General features: G+C 60.9%; 1 protein-coding gene across 8 annotated transcripts in view; it reads right to left on the reverse strand.

Moving 5' to 3' along the window:
• The window catches only part of KLC4 (kinesin light chain 4), a 98,567-nt gene extending 81,106 nt beyond the window's left edge, over window positions 1-17,461 (reverse strand). For 6 of the 8 annotated variants that reach the window (XM_073558964.1, XM_073558963.1, XM_073558961.1 and 3 more), the window contains exons 1-2: window positions 17,343-17,461; window positions 28-276 (exon numbers count right to left, since the gene is read on the reverse strand). In XM_073558964.1, the coding sequence (XP_073415065.1) occupies window positions 28-264 (237 nt within the window). In that variant the 5' untranslated portion in view covers window positions 265-276; window positions 17,343-17,461. Of the gene's footprint in view, window positions 1-27; window positions 277-13,407; window positions 13,430-17,342 lie in introns of those variants that run through there. The other 2 variants (XM_073558969.1, XM_073558968.1) reach the window with 1 other exon arrangement.
• Window positions 17,462-19,538: the final 2,077 nt, after the last annotated feature.

The following is a 19,538-nucleotide window of genomic DNA, read 5'->3' on the forward strand; positions in this document are numbered from 1 at the left end:
CACAGCTCTACGATTTCCTTGTCTTACCTGTGCCTCCCCCAGACCCAGTTCAATCATTTCCACAGACTTGCGGAGCAGGCCAGACTTCTCATGTACCAGGTTGGCCTCCTCATCTTTCTTCAGACACTTAATGGTCTCCAGGAGGCTGTGGAGAATGGAGTTGTGCTCATTGCGCAGAGCCTCCAGCCCCTGCATCACCAGCTTAGTGTTTGAGATGATCTCCTCCTGGGACAACTTGTCCAACTTCTCCTCCCGAGGAAACATCACTGACAGGTCCTGAAACAAAGAAACAAAGGCCATCATCAATGCCAGATCCTGAGACACAGAAAGAATCAGAAAGCCATCATCAATGACATATCCTGAAACACAGAAACGGGGGGCCATCATCAGTGACAGGTCCTGAGACACAGAAACAGGGGGGCATTATCAGTGACAGGTCCTGAGACACAGAAACGTGGGGGGGGGGGTCATCATCAGTGACAGGTCCTGAGACACAGAAACAGGGGGGGGGGGGGTCATCATCAGTGACAGGTCCTGAGACACAGAAACGGGGAGGGGGGTTGGGCATCATCAGTGACAGGTCCTGAGACACAGAAAAGGGGGGGCATCATCAGTGACAGGTCCTGAGACACAGATACGGGGGGGGGGGGGTAGGCATCATCAGTGACAGGTCCTGAGACACAGAAAAGGGGGGGCATCGTCAGTGACAGGCCCTGAGACACAGAAACGGGGGGGGGGTCATCATCAGTGACAGGTCCTGAGACACAGAAACGGGGGGTCATCATCAGTGACAGGTAATGAGACACAGAAACGGGGGGGGTCATCATCAGTGACAGGTCCTGAGACACAGAAACGGGGGGTCATCATCAGTGACAGGTCCTGAGACACAGAAACGGGGGGGGGTCATCATCAGTGACAGGTCCTGAGACACAGAAACGGGGTGGGGGTCATCATCAGTGACAGGTCCTGAGACACAGAAACGGGGGGGCATCATCAGTGACAGGTCCTGAGACACAGAAACGGGGGGGCATCAGTGACAGGTCCTGAAACAAAGAAACAGAGGCCATCATCAATGCCAGATCCTGAGACACAGAAAGAATCAGAAAGCCATCATCAATGACATATCCTGAAACACAGAAACGGGGGGCCATCATCAGTGACAGGTCCTGAGACACAGAAACAGGGGGGCATTATCAGTGACAGGTCCTGAGACACAGAAACGTGGGGGGGGGTCATCATCAGTGACAGGTCCTGAGACACAGAAACAGGGGGGGGGGGTCATCATCAGTGACAGGTCCTGAGACACAGAAACGGGGTGGGGGTCATCATCAATGACATATCCTGAAACACAGAAACGGGGGGCCATCATCAGTGACAGGTCCTGAGACACAGAAACAGGGGGGCATTATCAGTGACAGGTCCTGAGACACAGAAACGTGGGGGGGGGTCATCATCAGTGACAGGTCCTGAGACACAGAAACAGGGGGGGGGGGTCATCATCAGTGACAGGTCCTGAGACACAGAAACGGGGAGGGGGGGTGGGCATCATCAGTGACAGGTCCTGAGACACAGAAACAGGGGGGGGGGGGGTCATCATCAGTGACAGGTCCTGAGACACAGAAACGGGGAGGGGGGGTGGGCATCATCAGTGACAGGTCCTGAGACACAGAAAAGGGGGGGCATCATCAGTGACAGGTCCTGAGACACAGAAACGGGGGGGGGGGCGGGCATCATCAGTGACAGGTCCTGAGACACAGAAAAGGGGGGGCATCGTCAGTGACAGGTCCTGAGACACAGAAACGGGGGGGTCATCATCAGTGACAGGTCCTGAGACACAGAAACGGGGGGTCATCATCAGTGACAGGTAATGAGACACAGAAACGGGGGGGTCATCATCAGTGACAGGTCCTGAGACACAGAAACAGGGGGGGGGTGTCATCAGTGACAGGTCCTGAGACACAGAAACGGGGGGTCATCATCAGTGACAGGTCCCGAGACACAGAAACGGGGGGTCATCATCAGTGACAGGTCCTGAGACACAGAAACGGGGTGGGGGTCATCAGTGACAGGTCCTGAGACACAGAAACGGGGGGGGGCATCATCAGTGACAGGTCCTGAGACACAGAAACGGGGGGCCATCATCAGTGACAGGTCCTGAGACACACGTACGGTGGGCCATCATCAGTGACAGGTCCTGAGACACAAAAACGGGGTGGGGGTCATCATCAGTGACAGGTCCTGAGACACAGAAACGGGGGGGCATCATCAGTGACAGGTCCTGAGACACAGAAACGGGGGGCCATCATCAGTGACAGGTCCCGAGACACAGAAACGGGGGGGGGTCATCATCAGTGACAGGTCCTGAGACACAGAAACGGGGGGGCATCATCAGTGACAGGTCCTGAGACACAGAAACGGGGGGTCATCATCAGTGACAGATACTGAGACACAGAAACGGGGGGTCATCATCAGTGACAGATACTGAGACACAGAAACGGGGGGGGGGGCATCATCAGTGACAGGTCCTGAGACACACGTACGGTGGGCCATCATCAGTGACAGGTCCTGAGACACAGAAACGGGGTGGGGGTCATCATCAGTGACAGGTCCTGAGACACAGAAACGGGGTGGGGGTCATCATCAGTGACAGGTCCTGAGACACAGAAACGGGGGGTCATCATCAGTGACAGGTCCTGAGACACAGAAACGTGGGGGGGGTCAACATCAGTGACAGATACTGAGACACACGAACGGGGGGGTCATCATCAGTGACAGGTCCTGAGACACAGAAACGGGGGGGTCATCATCAGTGACAGGTCCTGAGACACAGAAACGGGGTGGGGGTCATCATCAGTGACAGGTCCTGAGACACAGAAACGGGGTGGGGGTCATCATCAGTGACAGGTCCTGAGACACAGAAACGGGGTGGGGGTCATCATCAGTGACAGGTCCTGAGACACAGAAACGGGGTGGGGGTCATCATCAGTGACAGATACTGAGACACACGAACGGGGGGGGTCATCATCAGTGACAGGTCCTGAGACACAGAAACGGGGGGGTCATCATCAGTGACAGGTCCTGAGACACAGAAACGGGGTGGGGGTCATCATCAGTGACAGGTCCTGAGACACAGAAACGGGGTGGGGGTCATCATCAGTGACAGGTCCTGAGACACAGAAACGGGGTGGGGGTCATCATCAGTGACAGGTCCTGAGACACAGAAACGGGGTGGGGGTCATCATCAGTGACAGGTCCTGAGACACAGAAAAGGGGTGGGGGTCATCATCAGTGACAGGTCCTGAGACACAGAAACGGGGTGGGGGTCATCATCAGTGACAGGTCCTGAGACACAGAAACGGGGTGGGGGTCATCATCAGTGACAGGTCCTGAGACACAGAAACGGGGGGTCATCAGTGACAGGTCCTGAGACACAGAAACGGGGGGTCATCATCAGTGACAGGTCCTGAGACACAGAAACGGGGGGGGGGGGTCATCATCAGTGACAGGTCCTGAGACACAGAAACGGGGGGCCATCATCAGTGACAGGTCCTGAGACACAGAAACGGGGGGCCATCATCAGTGACAGGTCCTGAGACACAGAAACGGGGGGGTCATCATCAGTGACAGGTCCTGAGACACAGAAACGGGGGGGGGGGGGGCCCATCATCAGTGACAGGTCCTGAGACACAGAAACGGGGGGCCATCATCAGTGACAGGTCCTGAGACACAGAAACGGGGGGGGCATCATCAGTGACAGGTCCTGAGACACAGAAACAGGGGGGGGGGGGTGTCATCAGTGACAGGTCCTGAGACACAGAAACGGGGAGCCATCATCAGTGACAGGTCCTGAGACACAGAAACGGGGGTCATCATCAGTGACAGGTCCTGAGACACAGAAACGGGGGGTCATCATCAGTGACAGGTCCTGAGACACAGAAACGGGGGGTCATCATCAGTGACAGGTCCTGAGACACAGAAACGGGGGGTCATCATCAGTGACAGGTCCTGAGACACAGAAACGGGGGGTCATCATCAGTGACAGGTCCTGAGACACAGAAACGTGGGGGGGGGGGGGTCATCATCAGTGACAGGTCCTGAGACACAGAAACGGGGGGGGCATCATCAGTGACAGGTCCTGAGACACAGAAACGTGGGGGGGGGTCATCATCAGTGACAGGTCCTGAGACACAGAAACGGGGGACCCATCATCAGTGACAGGTCCTGAGACACAGAAACGGGGGCCATCATCAGTGACAGGTCCTGAGACACAGAAACGGGGTGGGGGTCATCATCAGTGACAGGTCCTGAGACACAGAAACGGGGGGGGGGGGGGTCATAATCAGTGACAGGTCCTGAGACACAAACGGGGGGGGGGGGCATCATCAGTGACAGGTCCTGAGACACAGAAACGGGGGGGGGGGGGGCATCATCAGTGACAGGTCCTGAGACACAGAAAACGGGGGGGGGGGCCATCATCAGTGACAGGTCCTGAGACACAGGAACGGGGGGGGGGGGGTCATCATCAGTGACAGGTCCTGAGACACAGAAACGAGGGGGGGGGGGTCATCATCAGTGACAGATCCTGAGACACAGAAACGGGGGGGGGCATCAGTGACAGGTCCTGAGACACAGAAACGGGGGGGGGGGGTCATCATCAGTGACAGGTCCTGAGACACAGAAACGGGGGGGGGGGGGCGCATCATCAGTGACAGGTCCTGAGACACAGGAACGAGGGGGGGTCATCATCAGTGACAGGTCCTGAGACACAGAAACGGGGGGGGGGGGTCATCATCAGTGACAGGTCCTGAGACACAGAAACGGGGGGGAGGGGGGTCATCATCAGTGACAGATCCTGAGACACAGAAATGGGGGGGGGGGGGTCATCATCAGTGACAGGTCCTGAGACACAGAAACGGGGGGGGGGCATCATCAGTGACAGGTCCTGAGACACAGAAACGGGGGGGGGGGGCATCCTCAGTGACAGGTCCTGAGACACAGAAACGGGGGGGGGGGCATCATCAGTGACAGGTCCTAAGACACAGAAACGGGGGGGGGGGTCATCATCAGTGACAGGTCCTGAGACACAGAAACGGGGGGGGTCATCATCAGTGACAGGTCCTGAGACACAGAAACGTGGGGGGGGGGGGTCATCATCAGTGACAGGTCCTGAGACACAGAAACGGGGGGCCCATCATCAGTGACAGGTCCTGAGACACAGAAACGGGGGCCATCATCAGTGACAGGTCCTGAGACACAGAAACGGGGTGGGGGTCATCATCAGTGACAGGTCCTGAGACACAGAAACAGGGGGGGGGGGTCATAATCAGTGACAGGTCCTGAGACACAAACGGGGGGGGGGGGCATCATCAGTGACAGGTCCTGAGACACAGAAACGGGGGGGGGGGGGGCATCATCAGTGACAGGTCCTGAGACACAGAAAACGGGGGGGGGGCCATCATCAGTGACAGGACCTGAGACACAGGAACGGGGGGGGGGGGGGGGGTCATCATCAGTGACAGGTCCTGAGACACAGAAACGAGGGGGGGGGGGGGTCATCATCAGTGACAGATCCTGAGACACAGAAACGGGGGGGGGCATCAGTGACAGGTCCTGAGACACAGAAACGGGGGGGGGGGGGGGTCATCATCAGTGACAGGTCCTGAGACACAGAAACGGGGGGGGGGGGCGCATCATCAGTGACAGGTCCTGAGACACAGGAACGAGGGGGGGGGTCATCATCAGTGACAGGTCCTGAGACACAGAAACGGGGGGGGGGGGGTCATCATCAGTGACAGATCCTGAGACACAGAAATGGGGGGGAGGGGGTCATCATCAGTGACAGATCCTGAGACACAGAAATGGGGGGGGGGGTCATCATCAGTGACAGGTCCTGAGACACAGAAACGGGGGGGGGCATCATCAGTGACAGGTCCTAAGACACAGAAACGGGGGGGGGGGTCATCATCAGTGACAGGTCCTGAGACACAAGAACGGGGGGGGGGGTCATCATCAGTGACAGGTCCTGAGACACAGGAACGGGGGGGGGGGGGGGGGCATCATCAGTGACAGGTCCTGAGACACAGAGACGGGGGGGGGGGGGGCATCATCAGTGACAGGTCCTGAGACACAGTATCAGGGGGGGGGGTCATCATCAGTGACAGGTCCTGAGACACAGAAACGGGGGGGGGGGCATCATCAGTGACAGGTCCTGAGACACAGAAACGGGGGGGGGGCATCATCAGTGACAGATCCTGAGACACAGAAACGGGGGGGGGGGGGGGTCATCATCAGTGACAGGTCCTGAGACATAGAAACGGGGGGGGGGGGCATCATCAGTGACAGGTCCTGAGACACAGAAACGGGGGGGGGCATCATCAGTGACAGGTCCTGAGACACAGAAACGGGGGGGGGGGAGGTCATCATCAGTGACAGGTCCCGAGACACAGAAACGGGGGGGGGGGCATCATCAGTGACAGATCCTGAGACACAGAAACGGGGGGGGGGGGGGGGGGGTCATCATCAGTGACAGATCCTGAGACACAGAAACGGGGGGGGCATCATCAGTGACAGGTCCTGAGACACAGAGACGGGGGGGGGGGGGGCATCATCAGTGACAGGTCGTGAGACACAGAAACGGGGGGGGGGGGCATCATCAGTGACAGGTCCTGAGACACAGAAACGGGGGGGGGGGCATCATCAGTGACAGATCCTGAGACACAGAAACGGGGGGGGGGGGGGGGTCATCATCAGTGACAGGTCCTGAGACATAGAAACGGGGGGGGGGGCATCATCAGTGACAGGTCCTGAGACACAGAAACGGGGGGGGGCATCATCAGTGACAGGTCCTGAGACACAGAAACGGGGGGGGGGGGAGGTCATCATCAGTGACAGGTCCCGAGACACAGAAACGGGGGGGGGGGCATCATCAGTGACAGATCCTGAGACACAGAAACGGGGGGGGGGGGGTCATCATCAGTGACAGATCCTGAGACACAGAAACGGGGGGGGGCATCATCAGTGACAGATCCTGAGACACAGAAACGGGGGGGGGGGGGGGGTCATCATCAGTGACAGGTCCTGAGACACAGAAACGGGGGGGGGGGCATCATCAGTGACAGGTCCTGAGACACAGGAACGGGGGGGGGGTCATCATCAGTGACAGGTCCTGAGACACAGGAACGGGGGGGGGTCATCATCAGTGACAGGTCCTGAGACACAGAAACGGGGGGGGGGGTCATAATCAGTGACAGGTCCTGAGACACAGAAACGGGGGGGGGGGGGGCATCATCAGTGACAGGTCCTGAGACACAGGAACGGGGGGGGGGGTCATAATCCGTGACAGGTCCTGAGACACAGGAACGGGGGGGGGGTCATCATCAGTGACAGGTCCTGAGACACAGAAACGGGGGGGGGGGGGTCATAATCAGTGACAGGTCCTGAGACACAGAAACGGGGGGGGGTCATCATCAGTGACAGGTCCTGAGACACAGAAACGGGGGGGGGGGGGGGGGGGCATCATCAGTGACAGGTCCTGAGACACAGGAACGGGGGGGGGGTCATAATCCGTGACAGGTCCTGAGAAACAAACGGGGGGGGGGCATCATCAGTGACAGGTCCTGAGACACAGAAACGGGGGGGGGGCATCATCAGTGACAGGTCCTGAGACACAGAAAACGGGGGGGGGCCATCATCAGTGACAGGTCCTGATACACAGAATGGGGGGGGGTCATCATCAGTGACAGGTCCTGAGACACAGAAACGAGGGGGGGGTCATCATCAGTGACAGGTCCTGAGACACAGAAACGGGGGGGGGGTCATCATCAGTGACAGGTCCTGACACACAGAAACGGGGGGGGGGCATCATCAGTGACAGGTCCTGAGACACAGAAACGGGGGGGGGGGGTCATCATCAGTGACAGGTCCTGACACACAGGAACGGGGGGGGGGCATTATCAGTGACAGGTCCTGACACACAGGAACGGGGGGGGGGGGGGTCATCATCAGTGACAGGTCCTGAGACACAGGAACGGGGGGGGGGGGGGGGCATCATCAGTGACAGGTCCTGAGACACAGAGACGGGGGGGGGGGGCATCATCAGTGACAGGTCCTGAGACACAGAAACGGGGGGGGGCATCATCAGTGACAGGTCCTGAGACACAGGAACGTGGGGGGGGGGTCATCATCAGTGACAGGTCCTGAGACACAGAAACGGGGGGGGGGGCATCATCAGTGACAGATCCTGAGACACAGAAACGGGGGGGGGCATCATCAGTGACAGGTCCTGAGACATAGAAACGGGGGGGGGGGCATCATCAGTGACAGGTCCTGAGACACAGAAACGGGGGGGGGCATCATCAGTGACAGGTCCTGAGACACAGAAACGGGGGGGGGGGGCATCATCAGTGACAGGTCCCGAGACACAGAAACGGGGGGGGGGGGCATCATCAGTGACAGATCCAGAGACACTGAAACGGGGGGGGGGGCATCATCAGTGACAGATCCTGAGACACAGAAACGGGGGGGGGGGGGGGGTCATCATCAGTGACAGATCCTGAGACACAGAAACGGGGGGGGGGGGGGGGCATCATAAGTGACAGGTCCTGAGACACAGAAACGGGGGGGGCATCATCAGTGACAGGTCCTGAGACACAGAAACGGGGGGGGGGGGGTCATCATCAGTGACAGGTCCTGAGACACAGAAACGGGGGGGGGGCATCATCAGTGACAGGTCCTGAGACACAGGAACGGGGGGGGGCATCATCAGTGACAGGTCCTGAGACACAGAAACGGGGGGGGGCATCATCAGTGACAGGTCCTGAGACACAGAAACGGGGGGGGGGGGGGTCATCATCAGTGACAGGTCCTGAGACACAGAAACGGGGGGGGGGCATCATCAGTGACAGGTCCTGAGACACAGGAACGGGGGGGGGTCATCATCAGTGACAGGTCCTGAGACACAGAAACGGGGGGGGGGTCATAATCAGTGAGAGGTCCTGAGACACAGAAACGGGGGGGGTCATCATCAGTGACAGGTCCTGAGACACAGAAACGGGGGGGGGGGGGGGCATCATCAGTGACAGGTCCTGAGACACAGAAACGGGGGGGGGGGGGCATCATCAGTGACAGGTCCTGAGACAGAAAACGGGGGGGGGCCCATCATCAGTGACAGGTCCTGATACACAGAATGGGGGGGGGGGGCATCATCAGTGACAGGTCCTGAGACACAGAAACGAGGGGGGGGGGTCATCATCAGTGACAGGTCCTGAGACACAGAAACTGGGGGGGGCATCAGTGACAGGTCCTGACACACAGGAACGGGGGTCATCATCAGTGACAGGTCCTGATACACAGAATGGGGGGGGGGCATCATCAGTGACAGGTCCTGAGACACAGAAACGAGGGGGGGGGTCATCATCAGTGACAGATCCTGAGACACAGAAACTGGGGGGGGCATCAGTGACAGGTCCTGAGACACAGAAACGGGGGGGGGGTCATCATCAGTGACAGGTCCTGACACACAGAAACGGGGGTCATCATCAGTGACAGGTCCTGATACACAGAATGGGGGGGGGGCATCATCAGTGACAGGTCCTGAGACACAGAAACGAGGGGGGGGGTCATCATCAGTGACAGATCCTGAGACACAGAAACTGGGGGGGGCATCAGTGACAGGTCCTGAGACACAGAAACGGGGGGGGGGTCATCATCAGTGACAGGTCCTGACACACAGAAACGGGGGTCATCATCAGTGACAGGTCCTGATACACAGAATGGGGGGGGGGCATCATCAGTGACAGGTCCTGAGACACAGAAACGAGGGGGGGGGTCATCATCAGTGACAGATCCTGAGACACAGAAACTGGGGGGGTCATCATCAGTGACAGGTCCTGACACACAGAAACGGGGGGGGGGCATCATCAGTGACAGGTCCTGACACACAGAAACGGGGGGGGGGCATCATCAGTGACAGGTCCTGAGACAGAAACGGGGGGGGGGCATCATCAGTGACAGGTCCTGAGACAGAAACGGGGGGGGGGGGTCATCATCAGTGACAGATCCTGAGACACAGAAATGGGGGGGGGGGTCATCATCAGTGACAGGTCCTGAGACACAGAAACGGGGGGGGCATCATCAGTGACAGGTCCTGAGACACAGGAACGGGGGGGGGGGGGTCATCATCAGTGACAGGTCCTGAGACACAGAAACAGGGGGGGGGGTCATCATCAGTGACAGGTCCTGAGTCACAGAAACGGGGGGGGGGGGGATCATCATCAGTGACAGGTCCTGAGACACAGAAACGGGGGGGGGGGGGCATCATCAGTGACAGATACTGAGACACAGGAACGGGGGGGGGGGGGTCATCATCAGTGACAGATCCTGAGACATAGAAACGGGGGGGGGCATCATCAGTGACAGGTCCTGAGACACAGGAACGGGGGGGGGGGGTCATCATCAGTGACAGGTCCTGAGACATAGAAACGGGGGGGGGGCATCATCAGTGACAGGTCCTGCGACACAGGAACGGGGGGGGCATCCTCAGTGACAGGTCCTGAGACACAGAAACGGGGGGGGGCATCATCAGTGACAGGTCCTGAGACACAGAAACGGGGGGGGCATCATCAGTGACAGGTCCTGAGACACAGAAACGGGGGGGGTCATCATCAGTGACAGGTCCTGAGACACAGAAACGGGGGGGGGTCATCATCAGTGACAGGTCCTGAGACACAGAAACGGGGGGGGGGCATCATCAGTGACAGGTCCTGAGACACAGAAACGGGGGGGGGGCATCCTCAGTGACAGGTCCTGAGACACAGAAACGGGGGGGGGGCATCCTCAGTGACAGGTCCTGAGACACAGAAACGGGGGGGGGGGCATCATCAGTGACAGGTCCTGAGACACAGAAACGGGGGGGGGGGGGGTCATCATCAGTGACAGGTCCTGAGACACAGAAACGGGGGGGGGGTCATCATCAGTGACAGGTCCTGAGACACAGGAACGGGGGGGGGGGCATCATCAGTGACAGGTCCTGAGACACAGAAACGGGGGGGGGGGCATCATCAGTGACAGGTCCTGAGACACAGAAACGGGGGGGGGGTCATCATCAGTGACAGGTCCTGAGACACAGAAACGGGGGGGGGGGTCATCATCAGTGACAGGTCCTGAGACACAGGAACGGGGGGGGGGGGGTCATCATCAGTGACAGATCCTGAGACACAGAAACGGGGGGTGTTCATCATCAGTGACAGGTCCTGAGACACAGAAACGGGGGGGGGGGGGGTCATCATCAGTGACAGGTCCTGAGACACAGAAACGGGGGGGGGGCATCATCAGTGACAGGTCCTGAGACACAGAAACGGGGGGGGGCATCATCAGTGACAGATCCTGAGACACAGAAACGGGGGGGGGGGCATCATCAGTGACAGGTCCTGAGACACAGAAACGGGGGGGGGGGGGGCATCATCAGTGACAGGTCCTGAGACACAGAAACGGGGGGGGGCATCATCAGTGACAGGTCCTGAGACACAGAAACGGGGGGGGGGGGGGTCATCATCAGTGACAGTTCCTGAGACACAGAAACGGGGGGGGGGGGGGGTCATCATCAGTGACAGGTCCTGAGACACAGAAACGGGGGGGGGGCATCATCAGTGACAGTTCCTGAGACACAGAAATGGGGGGGGGGGGGGCATCATCAGTGACAGTTCCTGAGACACAGAAACGGGGGGGGGGGGGTCATCATCAGTGACAGTTCCTGAGACACAGAAACGGGGGGGGGGGGGGGCATCATCAGTGACAGGTCCTGAGACACAGAAACGGGGGGGGGGGGCATCATCAGTGACAGGTCCTGAGACACAGGAACGGGGGGGGGGGGGGGGTCATCAATCAGTGACAGATCCTGAGACACAGAAACGGGGGGGGGGCATCATCAGTGACAGTTCCTGAGACACAGAAACGGGGGGGGGGGGGTCATCATCAGTGACAGGTCCTGAGACACAGAAACGGGGGGGGGTCATCATCAGTGACAGATCCTGAGACACAGAAACGGGGGGGGGGGGGGGGTCATCATCAGTGACAGGTCCTGAGACACAGGAACGGGGGGGTGGGGGGGTCATCAATCAGTGACAGGTCCTGAGACACAGAAACGGGGGGGGGGCATCATCAGTGACAGGTCCTGAGACACAGGAACGGGGGGGGGGGGGGGCATCATCAGTGACAGGTCCTGAGACACAGAAACGGGGGGGGGGGCATCATCAGTGACAGGTCCTGAGACACAGGAACGGGGGGGGGGGGGGGTCATCAATCAGTGACAGATCCTGAGACACAGAAACGGGGGGGGGGCATCATCAGTGACAGTTCCTGAGACACAGAAACGGGGGGGGGGGGGGTCATCATCAGTGACAGGTCCTGAGACACAGAAACGGGGGGGGCATCATCAGTGACAGTTCCTGAGACACAGAAACGGGGGGGGGGGGGGGGTCATCATCAGTGACAGATCCTGAGACACAGAAACGGGGGGGGGGGGGGGGGGTCATCATCAGTGACAGGTCCTGAGACACAGGAACGGGGGGGTGGGGGGGTCATCATCAGTGACAGGTCCTGAGACACAGGAACGGGGGGGGGGGGGGGGGGTCATCAATCAGTGACAGATCCTGAGACACAGAAACGGGGGGGGGGCATCATCAGTGACAGTTCCTGAGACACAGAAACGGGGGGGGGGGGGGGGTCATCATCAGTGACAGATCCTGAGACACAGAAACGGGGGGGGGGGGGGGGGGTCATCATCAGTGACAGGTCCTGAGACACAGGAACGGGGGGGTGGGGGGGTCATCATCAGTGACAGGTCCTGAGACACAGGAACGGGGGGGGGGGGGGGGGTCATCAATCAGTGACAGATCCTGAGACACAGAAACGGGGGGGGGCATCATCAGTGACAGTTCCTGAGACACAGAAACGGGGGGGGGGGGGGGGGGGTCATCATCAGTGACAGATCCTGAGACACAGAAACGGGGGGGGGGGGGGGGGGGTCATCATCAGTGACAGGTCCTGAGACACAGGAACGGGGGGGTGGGGGGGTCATCAATCAGTGACAGGTCCTGAGACACAGAAACGCTCACTGTGCAGAGGTTTCGCCTCTGACACGGACCCTCGATCAATTACAGACACAGACCCCCGAGATCCTGATCAGATACAGAATGTAGGAAGAACGACCACCATCATCTTCCCTCCAACTACTACATCACCGAGGACCACCATCACCCGCGCCCCCTACAGCATGCCATCATCTATCACCACCAGCCCCCCAGGACCATCTGGCATCCCCCCTCCCCCTGCAGGAGCCAGTGTTCTCCAGCGACTGCAGCGCCCTCCCTTACCGGTGTCAGTGCCTGCAGTGTGGGGGCACACACTCACCTCACACCACGACGGCAGGGGGCTACACAGATGGGCTCCTACAAGCCCCGGGAACAGGGGGCCCCAAGACACTGCAAAGACCACCTGAGCAGTGGGGGGATGAGCACTGCAAGACGGACCCCTCCTCCGCAGCCTCCTGTGCAGTCACTGCCCCACCCCCGGCAGCAGCAGCAGCACAGGGTCAGACCGTCACTGCACCCGGCAACCGTACACGCTGCCAGCCCCAGACCGTCACTGCACCCGGCAACCGTACACGCAGCCCGCCCCACACCGTCACTGCACCCGGCAACCGTACACGCAGCCCGCCCCAGACCGTCACTGCACCCGGCAACCGTACACGCAGCCCGCCCCACACCGTCACTGCACCCGGCAACCGTACACGCAGCCCGCCCCACACCGTCACTGCACCCGGCAACCGTACACGCAGCCCGCCCCAGACCGTCACTGCACCCGGCAACCGTACACGCAGCCAGCCCCAGACCGTCACTGCACCCGGCAACCGTACACGCCGCCAGCCCCACACCGTCACTGCACCCGACAACCGTACACGCAGCCCGCCCCACACCGTCACTGCACCCGGCAACCGTACACGCCGCCAGCCCCAGAGCGTCACTGCACCCGGCAACCGTACACAACGCCAGCCCCACACCGTCACTGCACCCGGCAACCGTACACACTGCCAGCCCCAGACCGTCACTGCACCCGACAACCGTACACACTGCCAGCCCCACACCGTCACTGCACCCGGCAACCGTACACGCTGCCAGCCCCACACCGTCACTGCACCCGGCAACCGTACACACTACCAGCCCCACACCGTCACTGCACCCGGCAACCGTACACACTGCCAGCCCCACACCGTCACTGCACCCGGCAACCGTACACACTGCCAGCCCCAGAGCGTCACTGCACCCGGAAACCGTACACGCTGCCAGCCCCACACCGTCACTGCACCCGGCAACCGTACACGCTGCCAGCCCCAGACCGTCACTGCACCCGACAACCGTACACGCTGCCAGCCCCACACCGTCACTGCACCCGGCAACCGTACACGCTGCCAGCCCCACACCGTCACTGCACCCGGCAACCGTACACACTGCCAGCCCCAGAGCGTCACTGCACCCGGAAACCGTACACGCTGCCAGCCCCACACCGTCACTGCACCCGGCAACAGTACACGCTGCCAGCCCCAGAGCGTCACTGCACCCGGCAACCGTACACGCTGCCAGCCCCACACCGTCACTGCACCCGGCAACCATACACGCAGCCCGCCCCACACCGTCACTGCACCCGGCAACCGTACACGCAGCCAGCCCCACACCGTCACTGCACCCGGAAACCGTACAAGGCCAGCCCCACACCGTCACTGCACCCGGCAACCGTACACGCAGCCAGCCCCACACCGTCACTGCACCCGGAAACCGTACACGCAGCCAGCCCCACACCGTCACTGCACCCGGAAACCGTACACGCCGCCAGCCCCACACCGTCACTGCACCCGGCAACCGTACACGCTGCCAGCCGCAGACCGTCCCTGCACCCGGAAACCGTACACGCTGCCAGCCCCAGAGTGTCACTGCACCCGGACACCGTACACGCTGCCAGCCCCAGAGTGTCACTGCACCCGGCAACCGTACACGATGCCAGCCCCAGAGTGTCACTGCACCCGGCAACCGTACACGATGCCAGCCCCAGAGTGTCACTGCACCCGGCAACCGTACACGATGCCAGCCCCAGAGTGTCACTGCACCCGGCAACCGTACACGCTGCCAGCCCCACACCGTCACTGCACCCGGCAACCGTACACGCTGCCAGCCCCAGAGTGTCACTGCACCCGGACACCGTACACGCCGCCAGCCCCAGAGTGTCACTGCACCCGGCAACCGTACGCGCCGCCAGCCCCAGACTGTCACTGCACCCGGACACCGTACACGCCGCCAGCCCCAGAGTGTCACTGCACACGGACACCGTACACGCTGCCAGCCCCAGAGTGTCACTGCACCCGGCAACCGTACACGCTGCCAGCCCCACACCGTCACTGCACCCGGCAACCGTACACGCTGCCAGCCCCAGAGTGTCACTGCACCCGGCAACCGTACACGCCGCCAGCCCCAGAGTGTCACTGCACCCGGCAACCGTACACGCTGCCAGCCCCAGAGTGTCACTGCACCCGGCAACCGTACACGCTGCCAGCCCCAGAGTGTCACTGCACCCGGCAACCGTACACGCTGCCAGCCCCAGAGTGTCACTGCACCCGGCAACCGTACACGCTGCCAGCCCCAGAGTGTCACTGCACCCGGCAACCGTACACGCTGCCAGCCCCACACCGTCACTGCACCTGGCAACCGTACACGCTGCCAGTCCCAGAGTGTCACTGCACCCGGCAACCGTACACGCCGCCAGCCCCAGAGTGTCACTGCACCCGGCAACCGTACACGCCGCCAGCCCCAGAGTGTCACTGCACCCGGACACCGTACACGCCGCCAGCCCCAGACCTTCACTGCACCCGGACACCGTACACGCTGCCAGCCCCAGAGTGTCACTGCACCCGGACACCGTACACGCCGCCAGCCCCAGAGTGTCACTGCACCAGGCAACCGTACACGCTGCCAGCCCCAGAGTGTCACTGCACCCGGCAACCGTACACGCTGCCAGCCCCAGAGTGTCACTGCACCCGGCAACCGTACACGCTGCCAGCCCCACACCGTCACTGCACCCGGACACCGTACACGCTGCCAGCCCCAGAGTGTCACTGCACCTGGCAACCGTACACGCTGCCAGCCCCACACCGTCACTGCACCCGGCAACCGTACACGCTGCCAGCCCCAGTGTCACTGCACCCGGACACCGTACACGCCGCCAGCCCCAGAGTGTCACTGCACCCGGACACCGTACACGCCGCCAGCCCCAGAGTGTCACTGCACCCGGACACCGTACACGCCGCCAGCCCCAGAATGTCACTGCACCCGGCAACCGTACACGCTGCCAGCCCCACACCGTCACTGCACCCGGCAACCGTACACGCTGCCAGCCCCAGAGTGTCACTGCACCCGGCAACCGTACACGCTGCCAGCCCCAGAGTGTCACTGCACCCGGCAACCGTACACGCTGCCAGCCCCAGAGTGTCACTGCACCCGGCAACCGTACACGCTGCCAGCCCCACACCGTCACTGCACCTGGCAACCTTACACGCTGCCAGCCCCAGAGTGTCACTGCACCCGGCAACCGTACACGCTGCCAGCCCCACACCGTCACTGCACCCGGCAACCGTACACGCTGCCAGTCCCAGAGTGTCACTGCACCCGGCAATCATACACGCCGCCAGCCCCAGAGTGTCACTGCACCCGGACACCGTACACGCCGCCAGCCCCAGACCTTCACTGCACCCGGACACCGTACACGCTGCCAGTCCCACACCGTCACTGCACCCGGACACCGTACATGCCGCCAGCCCCAGAGTGTCACTGCACCCGGACACCGTACACGCCGCCAGCCCCAGACCGTCACTGCACCCGGACACCGTACACGCCGCCAGCCCCAGAGTGTCACTGCACACGGACACCGTACACGCTGCCAGCCCCACACCGTCACTGCACCCGGAAACCGTACACGCCGCCAGCCCCACACCGTCACTGCACCCGGCAACCGTACACGCTGCCAGCCCCACACCGTCACTGCACCTGGCAACCGTACACGCTGCCAGCCCCACACCGTCACTGCACCCGGACACCGTACACGCTGCCAGCCCCACACCGTCACTGCACCCGGCAACCGTACACGCTGCCAGCCCCACACCGTCACTGCACTGTGCAGCCAGATATACACGGGTTCCTGTGCAGCCTGGGGGTCAGACACACTCGCCCTGGTATGTCGCACACAGTGCTCACATGCCGCACAGGAGCCGCTGCGCACAGTACACACGGTCCGTCTCTCACCTGTCGGGCTCGTACTGCGCCGTCTTCCGGATTCGCTCCGCAGCGCTGCCGTGTTGAGACGCGCCCTGTCACGTGCTGGCAGCGACCTGACGTCACGGCTAAACGTGTGACGTGCCCCCGCCGCCATGTTGTCGTAGTCCTGGCTCCGCCTCCTCGGCTACTGATATTTATACTTGTTACTGGGCGGACGCTGCCCCCTTGTGGTGACACCGAAACGTGCGCCAGAGGCCGCATTTCCGGCTGTGCCTGGAACGTAGGGTCTCCACTGTGAGGGGAGCTGCTGCCGCCCACCCACCGCGCTTCACCAGAGAGGGGCCTATAGGGAACACACAGACGCCCCCTCCAGTCACATTCAAAGAAGCTTTATTGGCAGGATTAAATACACATCAGCAAGTGTACAGGGGGAGGGGGGATGGGGCAGATCCAGGGTGGGGGCTATAGAAGTCCATGGCATAGGGAAGGGGGATGGGGGGATGGGGGCATATCCAGGGTGGGGGCTATAGAAGTCCATGGCATAGGGAAGGTGGATGGGGGGATGGAGCAGATCCAGGGTGGGGGCCATAGAAGTCCATGGCATAGGGAAGGTGGATGGGGGGATGGAGCAGATCCAGGGTGGGGGCCATAGAAGTCCATGGCATAGGGAAGGTGGATGGGGGGATGGAGCAGATCCAGGGTGGGGCCATAGAAGTCCATGGCATAGGGAAGGTGGATGGGGGGGATGGAGCAGATCCAGGGTGGGGCCATAGAAGTCCATGGCATAGGGAAGGTGGATGGGGGGATGGAGCAGATCCAGGGTGGGGGCCATAGAAGTCCATGGCATAGGGAAGGTGGATGGGGGGGATGGGGGCAGATCCAGGATGGGGGCTATAGAAGTCCATGGCATAGGGAAGGTGGATGGGGGGATGGAGCAGATCCAGGGTGGGGGCTATAGAAGTCCATGGCATAGGGAAGGTGGATGGGGGGATGGAGCAGATCCAGGGTGGGGGCCATAGAAGTCCATGGCATAGGGAAGGTGGATGGGGGGATGGAGCAGATCCAGGGTGGGGGCTATAGAAGTCCATGGCATAGGGAAGGTGGATGGGGGGATGGAGCAGATCCAGGGTGGGGGCTATAGAAGTCCATGGCATAGGGAAGGGGGATGGGGGGATGGGGCATATCCAGGGTGGGGGCTATAGAAGTCCATGGCATAGGGAAGGTGGATGGGGGGGATGGGGCAGATCCAGGGTGGGGGCTATAGAAGTCCATGGCATAGGGAAGGTGGATGGGGGGGATGGGGCAGATCCAGGGTGGGGGCTATAGAAGTCCATGGCATAGGGAAGGTGGATGGGGGGGATGGGGCAGATCCAGGGTGGGGGCTATAGAAGTCCATGGCATAGGGAAGGTGGATGGGGGCAGATCCAGGGTGGGGGCTATAGAAGTCCATGGCATAGGGAAGGTGGATGGGGCATATCCAGGGTGGGGCCATAGAAGTCCATGGCATAGGGAAGGTGGATGGGGGCAGATCCAGGGTGGGGGCTATAGAAGTCCATGGCATAGGGAAGGTAGATGGGGGGATGGGGCAGATCCAGGGTGGGGGCTATAGAAGTCCATGGCATAGGGAAGGTGGATGGGGCATATCCAGGGTGGGGCCATAGAAGTCCATGGCATAGGGAAGGTGGATGGGGCATATCCAGGGTGGGGCCATAGAAGTCCATGGCATAGGGAAGGTGGATGGGGGCAGATCCAGGGTGGGGGCTATAGAAGTCCATGGCATAGGGAAGGTAGATGGGGGGATGGGGCAGATCCAGGGTGGGGCCATAGAAGTCCATGGCATAGGGAAGGTGGATGGGGCATATCCAGGGTGGGGCCATAGAAGTCCATGGCATAGGGAAGGTGGATGGGGGGATGGAGCAGATCCAGGGTGGGGCCATAGAAGTCCATGGCATAGGGAAGGTGGATGGGGGGATGGGGCAGATCCAGGGTGGGGGCTATAGAAGTCCATGGCATAGGGAAGGTGGATGGGGGGGATGGGGCATATCCAGGGTGGGGCCATAGAAGTCCATGGCATAGGGAAGGTGGATGGGGGGGATGGGGCAGATCCAGGGTGGGGCCATAGAAGTCCATGGCATAGGGAAGGTGGATGGGGGGATGGAGCAGATCCAGGGTGGGGGCTATAGAAGTCCATGGCATAGGGAAGGTGGATGGGGGGGATGGAGC

Source organism: Dendrobates tinctorius, unplaced genomic scaffold, assembly GCF_039654945.1.
Source record: "Dendrobates tinctorius isolate UK_male_01 unplaced genomic scaffold, ASM3965494v1 ptg000264l, whole genome shotgun sequence".
In the NCBI taxonomy this organism is placed as follows: domain Eukaryota; kingdom Metazoa; phylum Chordata; class Amphibia; order Anura; family Dendrobatidae; genus Dendrobates; species Dendrobates tinctorius.